We start from the raw sequence: 17,466 nt of genomic DNA, 5'->3' as shown, positions 1-17,466 counted from the left end.
TATTGTTTTAAATGTTTTAAAGGCAATTATAATCAATAATATACCACTAAATGCAGTAAAACATTTGTGATAATAACACAGTGATAATAAATAGGATCTAGTTTAACACAGTGCGCTACCATGTCCATTTTGGTGGTACTTGAGCACAGTGATAATAAAACGGATTTAGTTTAGAACTGTGCGCTATTATACCCATTTTGGTTGCGCTCGCACACAGTGATAATAAATAGGATCTAGTTTAGCACTGTGCGCTACCATTCCCATGTTGGTGGTACTTGAGCACAGTGATAATATATAAGATCTAGTTGAGCACTGTGCGCTATTATACCCATTTTGGTTGCACTCGCGCACAGTGATAATACATAGGATCTAGTTTAGTACAGTGCGCTACCATACCCATTTTAGTGGTACTTGAGCACAGTGATAATAAATAGGATCTAGTTTAGCACTGTGCGCTAGCATACCCATTTTGGTTGCACTCGCGCACAGTGATAATACATAGAATCTAGTTTAGCCCTGTGCGCTACCATATTCATTTTGGTGGTACTTGAGCACAGTGATAATAAATAGGATCTAGTTTAGCACTGTGCGCTACTATACCCGTTTTGGTTCCACTCGAGCATAGTGATAATACATAGGATCTAGTTTAGCACTTTGCGCTACTATATCCATTTTGGTGGTACTAGAGGACAGTGATAATAAATAGGATTTAGTTTAGCACTGTGCGCTACCATACCCATTTTGGTGGTACTTGAGCACAGTGATAATAAATAGGATTTAGTTTAACACAGTGCGCTACCATACCCAGTTTGGTGGTAGTTGAGCACAGTGATAATAAAACGGATTTAGTTTAGAACTGTGCGGGGGTGAAAACATAACCTCCTTGGCGGAGGTAATAAATAGAATTTAGTTTACCACTGTTCGCTACTATACCCAGTTTGGTGGTACTTGAGCACGGTGATAATGAATAGGATTTAGTTTACCACTGGGCGCTACTATACCCATTTTGGTTGTACTTGAGCACGGTATAATGAATAGGATACGAATAAAATAAATTTGAATTTAGCACTGTGCGCTACTACTCATTGTACTTGTGCACATTGATAATGAATAGGATACGATTAAAATCAATAATAAGTTTAGCACTGTTCGCTACTATACCCATTTTTGTTATACTAGCGCACAGTGGTAATGAATAGGATACGAATTCTAGGTCCCCGGAAATTGCAATTATTCATTGAAATATGAAATTCAGAAATATTATAGTACTGCAGTACTTATTCAACCATAATTTGGACGGAGCTAAGAAACTTTTGAAAAATAGAGCTGCTAGGTCCTCGGAAATCACTTATACTTTGAAATATGAAAGGAAATATAAGTCTCCAGGAACAGCTCTACCATGATGAAATTAATGTGGCCCATGGCAGTAATTTAATTCAACAGAACAAAATCATAAAATACAAACGCTTAATAATTAATATTTTAATATTATTTGTAAAATTCATATATCCAAATGCGACTTTTAGTTTTAGGTGGTCTTTTCTTTACTTAAACCTCGGATGCATATGCCTAAGGCTTAGTCCGCTGGTCTAGTCCAACTTCGAATTTGGTGTATGTAGACCGGCATCTTTACAGATGTTTGTTTTTTTTGTTTTTTTGATCCATAAATTCTGACATTATAACGCGGGTTTTCTTAAAATTGTACGTGTACGTGATCCAAAGAGTTGGCGTAAGCTAGAAAAAAAAAAGATGTTATGGTCTGCCCTCCTTCCCTCATCAATGCTCTGCCACAGCCTTTAAGTCGTTTCTACCTCACCAGATGCATTAATGTTGCCGCCTCATGATGTAGTGGAAAGAGGGACTTAATTATGTGAACCCGAAACACAGTAGCTCGCATAGCTTTAACTCTATTCCACCACGGATCGTTCCGACCAACGTGAGATTCGTACCCACGTCAGTTGACTGAGCTAACCGGTCATCTTGTTTGTAGATAGGTAGCGTTGTTCCCTGAAGATTATGAATATATATATATTGAATATGCATGACGTAATATTACAATATAATAATATATACGTAAAATAACACGTGTAAATAGACAATTGTCAGCTGTTCAGTCATGTATTTTGTGTGGCGTAACGGGTTTTGAGTACTCTCAGCTCTAGCTTGGGTTCGAATCTCCACGGATTTTTATTTTAATTTCTTTTTTTATAGAAAATAAATATTGTTTTTCATTTAGTTTGAAAGAGAGATATTTAGAGGGTTCAGTTAAGGGTTAGGTGTTAGTATGCCTCGCTAGCTCGAGATTTGGCAACACTCTACAATGGTATGGGCTGAGCTAAGAACATTTAGAAAATAGAGCTGCTAGGTCCTCATAAATGTATACTTTGAAAATCTTAGGTCTGCCTTAACAAGCGGACCTTTTTTAGTGGGTGCGTCCGCAACACCCGCACCCCCAGCCTAGCCTCTGCACCTTCATGATATTCCACAGTTTTAGGATGAACTTCATGATCATTCAATATCAAAACATCAACAAAACTTGTCATAAATGATGATAAATCAGGACCTATTTTAGAGGCTGCCTGCTAGGCCAGCTCTCTATACATTATCTAGCAATCAGCTCTTTGGTCATGATATACAGTAGTTTTAAATGTTAATAATAGAGATAACTAGTTTCACAAGACCAGTAGCAGATCTTGGTTATATCATTGTACCAATATTATGAAACATGATGTCTTCAAATAGTAATAATTATATTACGCGAAGCAGTTGTGCGTCCGTCAAAGGTTGTTAAAAATATTGATGTTTTCCTTGATGAATGAATGAGCATGTATCTAAGGTTAAACAAGTCGCTAATTTATATTTAAGACATTTATATCGTATTCGTAAGTCTATTTGTAATGCCTGTACTAATGCTGTTCAGTCCTTAGTCTTAAGTCGCATAGACTATTGCAATTCGCTTTTTGGTGGGATGTCGCAAAATAATTTTAATGCCTTACAAACAATACAAAATCGCGCAGCCCGATTGGTTTTTCAGGTACATAGACGTACGAGTACTTTTCCGCTGTTACGTCAACTAAATTGGCAACGGTATAGAAGACAGAGTTAGATACAAGATCCTAGTTCAGGTGTATAACCAGTTTACTTACAAAATTTAACTGTTAGTTTTCAAGCTAGCAGACGTGGACTCAGGTCTGCCACAGACACTCAGACTTGTGGTGCCACTTACGAAAACTAAAACTGGTAGCAGTTCGTTTTCGGTCCTCGGACCTCAATATTGGAACGAACTGCCCTTTGAAATTCGTAAGTCACCCTCACATTCACTTTTTAAAAGTAAACTTAAGATCCATTTACAGTGTGGGATGATTAAGTGACTCGCCCGATGACGTCAGTATCCATGGCAGGCCTGATTATCTTTTCTTTTGTGTATCTTATATTTGTTATTTAAGATTGTTGATGTTTGTTTTGTCAGGCGCTTTCTAAAAAGCGTCATATAAATGAAAATTACATTAATGGATATATTATATCTTTTTATAAATAATATCGTAGTTTTAAATAGATCTAAAAATAGTGATATGCTTTTCTTTAATACTTTAACTTTTGACTGAATACGCTTGGTATCATGCATGAAACAAAGCTCCAGCAGTTTGAATGAAGAACATCTGCAACGTCTGCAGACTGTTCCTTTCATCATTCAAATAATAACAAATATACATCTAAGACACTTTAAAAGTATAAATTACAAAATACCTGACATAAGTTTGCATTAGTTACAAAATGTTGTTTTCAATAATTATTATTTGCTTTCTTTCCTTTTGAGATTCAGGAATTTAATTTCACTACAGATTTTAAAAGCGTTAGTATACAATATAACGTCTCCCTGCTATATTGATTACATTGTAAAGCAGGGGTTTTTCAACAACGTCTATATTATATTTAAACTTTAAACAGTACAGCTTTTACATTATTAATCCTTATCACTAGCAAACACTAATGAATTTGATAGCTTTGGCATGATAATTCACTTGCAGAATGAACGTTAAACATAGATATCAGGCAAGTCGGCATCTTCAAAGCCCTCGTTGGCATAAGACTGATGTGCTTGAACCTATGAAACGAAAAGACACATTTATTTTAAATATATCTCTTGAATTTCTTCAAATTCGCATAATACATCGCATCACACCACATAATATCGATAATTATTACCAAAATTAATATCTATCAATATTTATTGATCAAAGGTCTTAACTATGTAAGCTTTAATTTAAAAATTAAAAAATATTTTTAGAGGCCTCAAAAATAATTGTGTCATGTCCACCAATGTTTGGTTTATTTTAGAACACAAAGCAAATAAAGTATTTGTTTATTTGTCATAAGTTTTACGTTTGTCTACTCGATAACATGTATCAAAAGGCATTACACCGAGACTAGATCTAACTGACTTTCAATAGTCAGTTAAATTGTATCTAGTGACACAGTGACGCAGAATCGGGCGTACCCATTTAAACTTACGGCAGATGCGATGTCTTGGGAACCGTTCTGTAAGCCGACCACAGAAGCACTTTGTTTTCTCAATCTGTCACGTTTAACTGGTACAGTGTCAAATATTGCCTGTAAGATGGGTGGTACCCATGGGTCTTCTTTTGACAGATATTTTATCTTAAATTCTTCTAATTCTTCTTTCGTCATTTGTACGTGAAAATCAGTCAAATTTGAATGTATTCCGTGCTCAATGAAATCAGCTCCTAGTATTTCTTTCTCTTCTGAGCAACTATTGAAAATGAATAGTTTATATTAGTTACCTAGCTGATGCAACAGACAGTGTCGTGACCACATACAATCGTGCGCAAGATGATCGGTCCCATTTTTTAAAGGTCCAACCTTCTAAATAATCCCTTGCTTTTACTTAACAAATATCGTGCGGGAAATTTGATTTCCGATCGTAAATTAATCTATCTATCGATGGAGAACATAAGTTGCTCCGTGATCTATCTAATTAAGTTTGTTATATGGACCCGATTGTCTTATTTATGGTCTAATAAACATAAATCCAATAATCTTATTACAAAATATCTTATCAAAAACACGTTGATGTAATAGGATTTAAACTGATTTCGTAATGACTTACCGTAGGCCAATTGTGATGTTAAGAATATACAGAAATGTGAAGGCAATTACAACGGTCCAGACAATGATTATGACCGTCATGAGCAGTTGAACGCCGAGCAACGTAAAACCACCACCGTAGAAGAGACCTATATATTAAAAAGTTAAACAATACACGGTAACAACGATTTTAAAAATACCGTTCATCCCCCCACCCCACCTCCGATTAGAAACGAGCGGAATCATTCTCTTTCATTTTGTTCCCACCACCAACAAAAAACATTTGATTTATATTATTCTTTCATAATTTAAAATGTAAATATTGAATTAAATTCATTAATAATCGTTTAATTCTCCGATAACTTGGTCTAATAGGCCTAATAATCGTTCAAATACTTCATCATAAAAAAAACATTTTGTATTTAAATTGTACACTAATTACAGTATCACATGTGACATTAACTTTCCGTGACATTACCCTCCTTAAAATATTATACAGATAACATGTGATGAAAATGTGGTTCTGTATCACGGAACTTTCCTAAATACTGAATAAATTAACACAGTCATACCGCTTCTAACGTTAAATTCGTCTACATTATCCGGTCTACCAAATAAGCCAACGGATAACAAGCTCCACACTGAGGCAGTCCCGTGAACACCGACTACACTGATTGGATCATCAATCTCCATTTTTTCTAATATATGTCCGGTGTAAATGGCTAATAATCCGCCACCCATGCCAATGATGAAACATTCCCACGGTTTAGCAATTGCGCACAGAGCTGAAATATAACAACATTTTCAGTTATATATCAGATAAAATTTAAAAAACTGCAGTATTTGTCTTATTTTCTTCAAATTTGCAATGGCATATGTTGTACCATAAAAATTCATTAATTTTAAAAGTTCAATTTAAAGTGATCTAAATTGAAGGAAATTGCTCAATTCTTTAATTTGAGTGAGCAGCGAATGGTCAGCGGTTTTATTGCAGGGAGTCTTGAGGAGACTTGTATTAGTTGTGGCTTTTTATGGTCGTGTAAAATAATCATATCCTACCTGTACTGCCAACAAGTCCTCCCAACACACTGTTTATAAGGTAACCTATGTCAAATCTTTTATTGAGGGTTATATAGCTCAGAAGAATACCGATAAGCCCTCCGCCAACCGATGCTGTAATTGTAGTCACTGCAGCTCTGTAATTGGTAAAAAACGACATATAATTATAATACAGTACAATAGTATACTTTCATCAAACCGTACTTATAATGAAGTACGTGTTAATAAAGTAAAACTAAGACAATTTGATGTAATACCATCTAAATGGGGGCGCAATTTAAATGAAATTTTTAAATTTCATCATCATTTTGAAAGCTCTTTCTATTATGCTTGATACTGTCGATTTGCCGACCGGATTTAGTCGATTTGCCGACCGGATTTAGTCGAGTGGCCGACTGGATTTAGTCGAGTGGCCGACTGGATTTAGTCGAGTGGCCGACTGGATTTAGTCGGGTGGCCGACTGGATTTACTAGAGTGGCCGACTGGATTTAGTCGGGTGGTCGAGCGGTTTTAGTCGAGTGGCCTACTGGATTTAGTCGGGTGGTCGAGCAGTTTTAGTCTAGTGGCTGAGCGGCGGTTAAGACCGTAGCAATACAATCGGCACAGGTTGAAGGCTATTCTTGGAAGTCCTGGCTCGTGTGCACTTAAAGAACTTAGCGCATATTTTGGAAGAGGAGTTCATAATTGTAAAAAACTTCATAAAACATTGACAATAATCACCTACGATAATTATGGTAATGTTAAAATTCATATCCAGATGTGACTTCTCTACTTAAAAAACTAAGGCCTATCTCGGTGGCGGATTAGTCCAACATCGAAGTTGGTCTAGACACTAGGTAATGTTCTACATTTGTTCCTAAATTTCTGTCATTTTAACACGGGTGTTCTTAAAATTAAGGGCGCTAAACATAAAAGTTACAAGATTAAAATAGGTAGCGCCGTTTGCTTGCCTCGCTGGCTTGCATTTTGGCAACATTCTACCATGGTTGGGCCTGAGCTTCGACAATTTTGAAAATAGAGCTGCTAGAGGTGAAATGTCAGGCCTAGGCCTACACATGGATTGATGATAATATTCATTAATCCATGGCCTAAACAAGTGGGCCCGCACCCCCAGCCTACTGTATTTTTTCTTTGTCTCAATGTCAAATTCACGTTACTCATATCAATAATGAATGTTTGGCATTGTTTATTAGGCCTACATGGCAGTGTTTCCATGGTTACAGTAGTATTATAAGAAACCATAATTATCAATAAAAGTATGTAAATAAATATTTTGCATTGTAAATGCAATTATAGTGGATTTATTTAAGAGTAAAGTAAGGTTGACTGAATTGAATGTGTAATGTAATTTCCTCTTAACACGTATATATCAATTTACTCAAGGCAACTTTCAGTAAACTTCTAGAAATGTTACTCAATGGTATATGAAGTTGGAACATATTTTCTGTTATTATTATTTTTACAACCTGAATAAAAATCAGTATACTTAGTTTTTTTAGATAATTACATAATTAGTTACTGACGATTAAAACGAATTTATAAACTTGCCTCGAATATGGATGTTTTCTGTGGCCCTGAATGCTAATATACCCGCTTTGGATGCTTTTAATGCTAAGTTTGAGAGGCGGACACAATACATATACTTTTATAGGAACGGGGCAAACGATGAGCGCACGCTTTCTATAAGTTTCTTTAATTCAAACAAGACAATATTTCGTTAATTTAACAACTCTGTACCTTGCGGCTAACATCCATTTTCCATCACTAATCCCGAAGGTACTTCCACAGTTGAAGCCAAGCCAACCCCACCAAAGCATGAACATGCCCAGTAATGCATTGGTCGGGTTGTTCATATCAGGCGGACCTTTACCAGTGAATCGCTTCTTTCTAGGCTTCATCATTATGGTTGCTACAAGACCAGTTACTCCTCCAACCAGATGTACCACTCCTGTCATATATTTAATTATTAAAATCAATCATGTTTCTCGTTTTTTGTTGTTGTAGCCTATCTTTAAGATGAGGACTCTAGTTTCAGTAGTAACAGCATATTCTGTATTGGACATTTGATGCCTGAATCACAGAAGATTAGATTAATATCTTTACATGACATGACGTAATATTTTTGAATATTATTATTAGTAGTATAATGCTCATATGCACGATATACAGCACTGAGAACTTCTGGTGAAATGACACAGTAACCAATCTAAACTCTTAGGTTTTTAAGGCTTAACTTATTTGTTAACTCGAGTGTAGATTTGTAAAAGAATTCAAATGAAATATATTCTAGGCCTAGGATAACGTTATAATGAATCAACTATACATGCCTGCGCCGGCTATATCGACTGCACCTAGTTTGTACAGGAATCCGTTTGTAGCCCAGACCCAGTGTGCAGGAAAACAGTACACAAAAGTGTTAACGAACGAAAACAAGCAGTACGAATCCAGCTTAGCTCTTTCTGCCATCGCACCTGGAAGAATGATTATTTAATAAACAATAATTATTATTATTATTTTAATTATTTATATTCTCACATTTCTAAAAAGTGCGACCTACAAAAACAATCATATTTCTTTAGTTATAATAACTGTAAACAAAAATATGAATACAAATATTCAGGATGACCTAAAACAAAGCCACCCGCATATTTATTTTGGTTTATTATTTATTTTAGGCAGTTAAGACTATGTTTTATGTTGGGTACGTATTGTCTGCTTATTATGTTGTTTATTTAATCGAAGCGGTGGTGCATGCCGTACGTTGTAGGCCCTAACGTTTGATGGTTTGAAAGATTTTCCTATGTCATTTCGAACAGTTCTACAAAGATATGGATTGCGTCAGGATTAATTCAATAATTATGGTAAAAAAATCTTATCTTATTACGATAGCGTGTATTTCAATGCTTTGGAATAATGTATTTTACGTTGACTTGAATCTGATTAGTGAAGATATCGGCATTGCCTTAAATTACGCTCTTACATAATAACATTATATCGCTATACATTGCTCTTGAAAGCTATCTGTAATTATTACATCGTTTCCAAGGTAATATTGTTAATGAACAAATGATTTCCGAACCTTTAATTAAAACTATAATTGTTATCTTTTAGATTCGATAAAGTAATTTTGGTGACCTAATAGAATTCCGATTATATCGACCATATTAATTGAATTGTATTTTCAAAAGTGTCAATTAATTAAGATCAACTAATGAATTATTGAATTTCTTCAATCGACTACCTTGTTATTACATTTGAGTATCTCAAAATATTATTGACTAATGTTTAAGCTTTAAAATAAATTAAAAACAAACTAAAGATAGCACCGGTGAAGATAGATATGTTCGATTGCTATAATAGAACCACCTGTTCTGTTATCTGTTATGCCATCCATTTAATCTATCTTTAGCAAACCTTTCCACATTTCTAAGCAATCTTAATTCCACCTTTTAAAATGTTTAATTTTAAAATTTGTATTTATTTTTACGGTATGTAAATTAAATATAATTAACAAAAATGTTGTTGTTGTGAATGTGACATTTTAATGTCTTTTAATATTTAATTAATAGTTATTCACTTTGACCAAAAACTGGATCGAAAAAAAAAATTATCGAAAAAAAATACCTAAATTGTCTGTAAAAATTAACTGTTTCTTTTGTCTTTTCATAAGTGAAACAATTTTCTGTTGATTTTTGTTTCTACAGAAGTGAGTAACTTTATTAAAACTGCAAAATGGCCTATTCAAAATCTGATCTTATAAGTCTTTATTTTTCAGGTTTTTGGAGACAATACATCTTACGTTTAGCTGTTGATGATGAATGCCATTATTTTTTGTGATTGTGACAAGATCTTTGAGTGAGTTGCAGTCATTTGTTTCTCCAAGAGGCAACATGACAGTGGCAAACTCAGGGATTGCAAAAAAAAAAAAAAAAAATTTGCTTTTTAACTTTCACAAAGTTCACAAACCCGTCAGCAAATAGTTTGTCATGGACACCGGTATCAAGAAGTTAGTTTGCCGAATGTTGTCAATTAGTCTACACTCTAGCAAAGTTTGCTATTGTAGGCTAGGATTAATTTTAATTCCTACCAGATACAATGGTGGTTGCTGTGGTAGCAAATGATGCTTGGAACACAAATCGGGCATATGTCCAACCCATCTCATCGTCACCGGATGCGTCAGTTGCGAAGTGTCCAAATCCTATTACAGAAAAAAAAAAGTCAATATAATTCAAAGTTTACGTTGCAAATAATAACGATTGATACACTTATTCACCATTTATTTTGTTTAACCCAAAAGAGCATATTGTACAATAGTAATTTTAAACTCATAACATAAAAAAGCATTGAATACCAATGGTTTAAAGATCTGTTGATATTTGTGATGTATACGTGACATGAAAACAAACGATTTGTTAAACATTGTAAATGTGATAACCTTTTAACATTGTCACTTGGTAACGTGTTTGAATTTTAATAATAAACAATAATTTGGTGATAACCTTCAATAACATATTTATTTTTTTCATTATTATAAAAAGCACTCTGGTTAATAGTATTGCTTAACATTTAGTTTAATGACGTATAATTCTGAAAAACTTTCAGATAAAAATTTATCGTTACGTATACTTCTTTGCGCAAACTCGGTGGTCAAGAGATATGAACGCGGCGCTGGAGGCCGTGGCTTCTCAAACTTCTCATTTCTCACTAGATTGAAACGCATGACGTAAGCGCAACTTAAATAATTTGACCACTCACAAGCGATGGATTATCCGTACTGTCAAATCGAATTTAGAAGATCCAGTGCTGTAAATAATAACTATCTATAGCCTACACAACACTATGTACATTGAATAGGCCTATAGCGTTTATTGTACACATCAGTAAAACCTTATCCTTTAAGATGCTTTACACTTTTTAATTAGGCCTAAATACTCTTTTTTTTCGATGGCTACTCATTTCAAACCAATTCGTTGTGTTCTCGGCAACCTGTAATCAATCCTGATAACCCCTTATATTAACTTCATTTTAACTTACCGCAAAATGGATTAGACCACGGACCATCTCCATAAATGAATCCATAGCCAAACAACCAATACGACAAACCTCCAAATATGACATCAACAGCATTCTTAACCATAATGTTCACTTCATTTTTACGTGATACAGTCCCTGATTCTAAAAGTCCAAAACCTGTATAAAAGATGACAAATAAACTAAAAATTTAAATTAAAATTTTAAAAAAGTACTACAATTATTAAGTACTGTAATTGATTATAATGTAACTAGATAATTATTGATACACAATTGTTTCGCTTATGACTATTTTTCTGGTATATTGGGAGAAACTATTTTATTAAGCCACTTTACCTATAAAAATAAATACTATATAGACCTATTGCGATGCCTATTTAAGAATGTGAAAAATACTGTAAGTCAATTTTAATAATTTGGGCGACCCGCTATAAATACCAAAATGCATCGCGCGCGGATTGATATTTTCATACTGCTTATGTGACGCATGGTGTTATGTGATGCACTTTCGATCGTAAAGGAAAAACAAATAAAGAACCGTAAGTTTTCAACGAAAACCCCAGGTCTTCCCTAATTATTGTATTAACGAATTCTGCCAAAAAAGGAAAGACAATTAATTCAGAAGCGAGACAACGCCATGGCTAGGCTCAACTATAGGCCTACAAAGTAAGACTGAAGACCATCTACGAGAGAACATTCGACGCGAGCTAATTAGGTAGTGCATTGGTTTTCTTTTTATCATATTGAACCTTAGAACGTACATTTAAGACAAGGAATAACATAGTTTAATATTTTAAAAGTTAAATTGCAGGTAAAGTCTCCTTAAGGGACACTTTGTTGAGTCTTGAAGTTGTCCACTTAATAGAGGTTTTTTAAAAAACTTTTCTTTCAATTACAACATAAAATCATGTAAAGAAAAAAAAGTTTCTCTTATTTGATAAATAAAATTCAATAGAAATAGTTAATTCATATTGTTATATTTCTAATGTCTTTGTTGAAAATACGTGGAAGATCCGCATGCCTTTTTTACCTATTAAAAACAGAATAATTCGATTTATTACTTTGAAAATCATCATGATGTCACATGTTCGTAGGTCTAATATGATGTTGTTATTGGTTCAAGGTAAACTCTTCTTATTAAGTGGGATTAAATCAAGACTTTATCAGATTTGATGTTACAGTTATTGGAATGATGTAATTGTCATTGGCAAGCTACTAATCGTATTACTATATTTATTGGTATGTTGTATCGATTACATACAATTAAGTTACTTAGTTTAAATTGCGTGATGTATTTTCTCTGTAATTTCCTGTGATTTAGACATTTCGACGAACGATATTTATTAATTCGTATCTTGTACATGTACGGTTGTTTATTTCCGTGTCGTCTGCACTTTTTATTTGCAATGATTGCATCATCATAATTACGCATTGATTGCGTTACGTTAACATCATTTTTTAATTATCTTCAACTTCAAATATATCAATATATACACTGAAACATGTGCGTCTCATTTTGTAGCATGGAATTATTATTTATTTCCAGTCTTCTCTTATAAAGCATAATTACCAGAAGTGTTCATAATTTACAGAAACTTACATGAAACAGTTTTTGGACTTAGATTTTTCTTAAAAATTACAAGATTAAATTCATAACTGCTTGTTCTGCAGCAGTAAATTAAATAAACGGTTTTCTTAAAAATGCATATAATTATTTTGATATCGTCATCACCACATCTTTTTGTGATCCACTGGTACGATTCTTTATTTATTTTTATATACGATCATTTTAAGCTGTTAAGTACATCACAAATTGCATTCATTATAGCTTAATAGGGTTACATGAGAAATCATGGTAGATTGAATATATTATACCGTAATTTATACAGTAGTAAAAACAATAGCGATTGAATAATGATTATAAATAGGACACATTATTAATAAATACAAAATGATGATTAATAAAATTGGATGTAGTTCAGTACTGTAGCTTGGTGGTTAATATGCTGGCTTACCAATCCCAGTTCCTAGGTCCAAAACCTGTCGTATTCCATGTGACCAGATTTCTTTTTCATGATTTACTATTCGCTCCCCCACCCCACAGACTGACAGAAGATTCAGTTACACTCTTTGTTTTTGTATTTTACACTATTTTGATAAGAAATGAAAATGAAAAACAATAAACGAATAAGATCTTTAACGAACCTGACTGCATAGTAAAGATAATAAAAGAACTTGTTAGTATCCACGTAGCATCATCCCAGCTAGTTTCAGCCTGCTCCTCTTTAGTGCTGTTTGTTTCTAAAACAATATAATCATCGTACACGGGGGCACATGTTGCATTTGTACAGTTTACAACATCCATCTTTATGACCAGAGCCCACGCGATGAAATATAAATACTATAATCTGATAAAGTGTAGACCACCTTTTAACACGCACTCATCAGTGCAGTCATTAATAATGTTGACTAAATAACTGAGCATGCGTAATAGTTATTTTATGCTGCTGCTATTTTATGGATGAACGTCAAGTGGTTTCTCATGGTATATATAAATACATGTATGAATACCATTTAAACTAAAACAATTTCTAGTTCAAACAAATATGTTTCATCAAGTTGTGTAACTATCATTATACTCAAAATATTCCCTTTTCTTGTGTTATTTTATTTAAAAAAAATTAATTAAAGTTTCAAAATATTTCTGGATTTAATTCCTTCCTCTGCTTTTTTTATCCGTCCTCTTCTTCTCTGCCATCTTCTCTCGTCCATATTCTGTTGTCTGTCTTTTTGTTGAAATTTGTCTCGCCGTAGAATAAGGTGTAACATTCTCACCATTGCTCGTTGGGTTGTTTGTTTCACAAGCCCATAAAGTTCCAGGGAAGAGTAATTGTGATTATTTAAACTGTAGCTTTTTATTGGTCAACTCTCTTGCGCTGCGTCTACGTTCTTACGTTTCATTGCGTCTACGTGCTTACGTTGTGTTGCATCTACGTCCTTGCGTTGCGTCTCTAATTTGGCTGAATTTCCATAGAATGATGGTCGAATGCGTGATGGCGCTATATATGTCAGATCGACTCACTTTATTTTTTAGTTTACAAACTATATCGTAAAGTTATTTCAATATTAATTATTTTACAGATGATTTATATAATTTGAAATACAAATTTACCGGTTTTATTTATTTGAAACACCGTTGAGTAATGTGTTTAAAGTCATGTGCAGCCAAAACATTTTAATTGATCATACACTCTAATAGTTATCGATTATCCATAATTTCCATTTTTAATATTTTTTTAATTTTTTGGTAGGCCTACATGATTTTTTTTTTTTAAATAAGCACAGTGAGAGATAGTTCAAATTACCCAGTAAAACCACTATTCTTGTGTGCACAATGAATAGAACAATATAACTTGAAACTTACGTGTTTTTATTCAGATTTTAATTTTCCCACAAAAAATTTTTTTCAACATATCCCAATTTGTTTTCTAATCTGACAGCTTGAACTACGAAGTGTCTGGTTTTGTAGTAGAACTGACTGGTGCCAAATTCTGACAAACTCCTGTTTCTTTTGTCATAATTTCTGTTAATACATGATTTTTATTTTATGTTAGACTACTTACTTGCTATAATTGAACCGATTTTCTCAGATAAGCTATCTAACAATACACTGTTTTGGTAGCTAATGCATTTTCCATCAAAAACGGTTGATGTAGGATTGAACGGATCGTTACGTCACAGTAGTTAACAATGGTTAATTGTTATGATTCTGTTATCAACAACAAAACACGGTTTGATGGGCTAAATTATTTTCTTCTTCAGAAATTGAAAAGTGTTATTTCAAAGTAGGCTTAAGGTCTTCAATTTGTTAGTCGGAATTAAAGTAGATGTTTTAAGACATTATCTCTCGAAATCAAAATACAATCTTCTTATAATAATTGTGGCATACAATGTGAAGACTGACTAATTATGTCAGTGACCTTCGTAAAGCAAAAGATTCGTCTCTAAATAATTCAAATACTAGTTTTATATGATTTATTCATTTAATAATTCATATAGGCCTACAGTAAAGACAGATTTCGTGACAATTTGTTTTACAAAATGACTTTCTGTGAATCCAAATATCTCAATCATCCTTCATACGCTAACAAGTCCATCAAAATCCACTGCTAGTAAATTACCTAATATTTCTAATCACACCTGCTAGGCCACATATTTCCAAATTAATATCTTTATATCTATATTTTAAAATCTTCTATCTCATGGTTGTCTCCTGTTATTATCAATTTTATACAATTTTAACTATAATTTGCTGTAATAATATACTTCTAGGCCCTTTTGAAATTGATTCTAATCAATAAATGAATGAATGAACTGGACCTATAGACTGAATAGATGTATTACAAATGTTATTTAGGCCTAAAGGTTCCTAAAAGTTATGCGTGCGTGTGTTCAATGATGCAATTACATGTTTTACACAATTGGAAACAGTGGCGCCTTGTCGTAACCGTAAGGGGCGCTATCATTGTGTTTCCTACGTGATCAATTGCTGATTATTATTAAGCATATTCATTATGATTATACTCTTTATAATCTTTCCTCCATGATTATACTCACTGGTTTTAGAAGAACACTACACAATTATGTGATTATATTTACAATATAACATTGAGTATTCATTTGATGCATCTGTACAGTAAGTATTATCATATTTAAATGTTATCTATATCTTTTGGGTGGAGTGTATTTCAATATGAATTTATTGATACTGGAAATATGGTCATTAGTTTAATATACTTTAATAGAAATGTTTTAGTTTACTTTGAAGAATGTATTTATCAGTATATATTTTAGAAACAATTTAGTTAACAAAATAGGCCTAAAGCAAACAGGAATCAGTTTTGGCAAACCATGGTTAACCAAAACTATAATATCTAACACTAACTAAAAAACTATAATTTATAAAACGATGCAAACCTACGGTAAATACTATATCATAGCAGTTTGGTTTTGGTTAATAAAAAGTTCTGCGCTTCGATGTATCAAAGAAAGAAAGAAGTTATACGGAGGAACAGAAAATTGAATACTAAAAACAAAACGGTAAGATGAGGAAGACATCATACTCACCACCAATGTCGAAATAGTGAATTATATGATCATGACATTTATGTCATTTAAAACCTTTCGATGATCGATTATTTTAGTCTTTATAAACTCAACGTAATATTACATTTAATCACACAAAACTCAACTACATTACCCTGTACCGTAATATTCCTTTTCTTCATAAAACGTTACTATAATGTTTACTATAATTTAGGCCAGTAACCACCAAACAGACTGAAAATTGTCTTTTTTTGTGTCTGGAAAGAATCGTTCGTGAATTACAGTACAACACCTTATTGTGTGGCGTGTGGCGCTGATCGTTAGACCGAGGTTCGAATCCAACTCTCGCCGCATTGCTTGTATCCTTAGGCAAGATACTTTACTTACGTTTGCCTCTCTCCACCCAGGTGTATAATTGGGAACCCGGTTAGATCAAGACACAACTTTGCGCTGATTACTAGCTGCATATATGGGAGTATGTTGCCATAGGTGTTTGATCAAGAAATGACTGGGGTAATAATGTTCAGCGCATTGAGAGCTTGCTTATATGCGCTATATAAGAATGAACTATTATTATTATTGTTGTTTTACGGAAACATTCGCCAACTATTTATTTCTAGTTTAACAGTGTAAATTTAAGCTGAACAATTTTCTCCTCAAATTAATACATTAACACAATTTTTAAGGACTACAAAACATAATCATAAGCCAACGTTCGCGAATTACTGCAATATTAACCTGTATGACAGTCAGACCGTAGTATTGACAACGAATACATAAAATAGTAAATTTAAGCATAAAGTAAATTAATTGCTTTTTTTAAGCGATTAATTTGCTATCCCGCCTATAACGACAAATTAAAGTAAAAATGATAGTGATAAAGTGAAAAGGTAGACTGATACTGCTTCAGCTTCTTGTACCAGTTGCATAAAATTGTCATTTTCTAATACAGTATCAGATCGGTTTTTTGTATTACTATTTTTTTAAATATTATAGTCATTGTGTTGTTTTATTGGCTACTAAACTGAGGTAATGATATGGCAGTTGTAGGCTAATTGTATCAATATCATATTTAAATTTATGTACTGTTATCTTAATAATTTAGGCTAATTGTATCATTATCATATTTAAATTTATGTACTGTTATCTTAATAATTATCAAG

General features: G+C 33.2%; 1 protein-coding gene across 1 annotated transcript; it reads right to left on the bottom strand.

Annotated features, from left to right (window-relative positions):
- Positions 1 to 3,968: 3,968 nt before the first annotated feature.
- On the bottom strand, positions 3,969 to 13,562 carry LOC144854484 (putative ammonium transporter 3). The gene is made up of 10 exons (XM_078712441.1): positions 13,403 to 13,562; positions 11,201 to 11,356; positions 10,254 to 10,364; positions 8,494 to 8,637; positions 7,904 to 8,114; positions 6,166 to 6,302; positions 5,679 to 5,891; positions 5,129 to 5,255; positions 4,513 to 4,771; positions 3,969 to 4,105 (listed from the first exon to the last, which is right to left on the bottom strand). Exons 1-10 carry the CDS (start codon positions 13,560 to 13,562, stop codon positions 4,037 to 4,039), a joined length of 1,587 nt encoding a protein of 528 aa, XP_078568567.1. The 3' UTR covers positions 3,969 to 4,036.
- Between the last annotated feature and the right edge of the window lie 3,904 nt (positions 13,563 to 17,466).

This window comes from Antedon bifida, chromosome 10 (assembly GCF_963402885.1).
Source record: "Antedon bifida chromosome 10, ecAntBifi1.1, whole genome shotgun sequence".
Taxonomy (NCBI): Eukaryota; Metazoa; Echinodermata; class Crinoidea; order Comatulida; family Antedonidae; genus Antedon; species Antedon bifida.
This window is presented reverse-complemented; position numbering and strand designations above follow the sequence as displayed.

Excerpts from the sequence above, each read along its gene's own strand:
- LOC144854484 (XM_078712441.1), bottom strand. The coding sequence starts at position 13,562 with ATGGATGTTGTAAACTGTACAAATGCAACATGTGCCCCCGTGTACGAT. Across the intron at positions 6,303-7,903 it reads AAATGGATGTTAGCCGCAAG|AGCTGCAGTGACTACAATTA; the intron begins GTACAGAGTTGT and ends TACCAATTACAG. Across the intron at positions 5,256-5,678 it reads CGAATTTAACGTTAGAAGCG|GTCTCTTCTACGGTGGTGGT; the intron begins GTATGACTGTGT and ends TTTAATATATAG.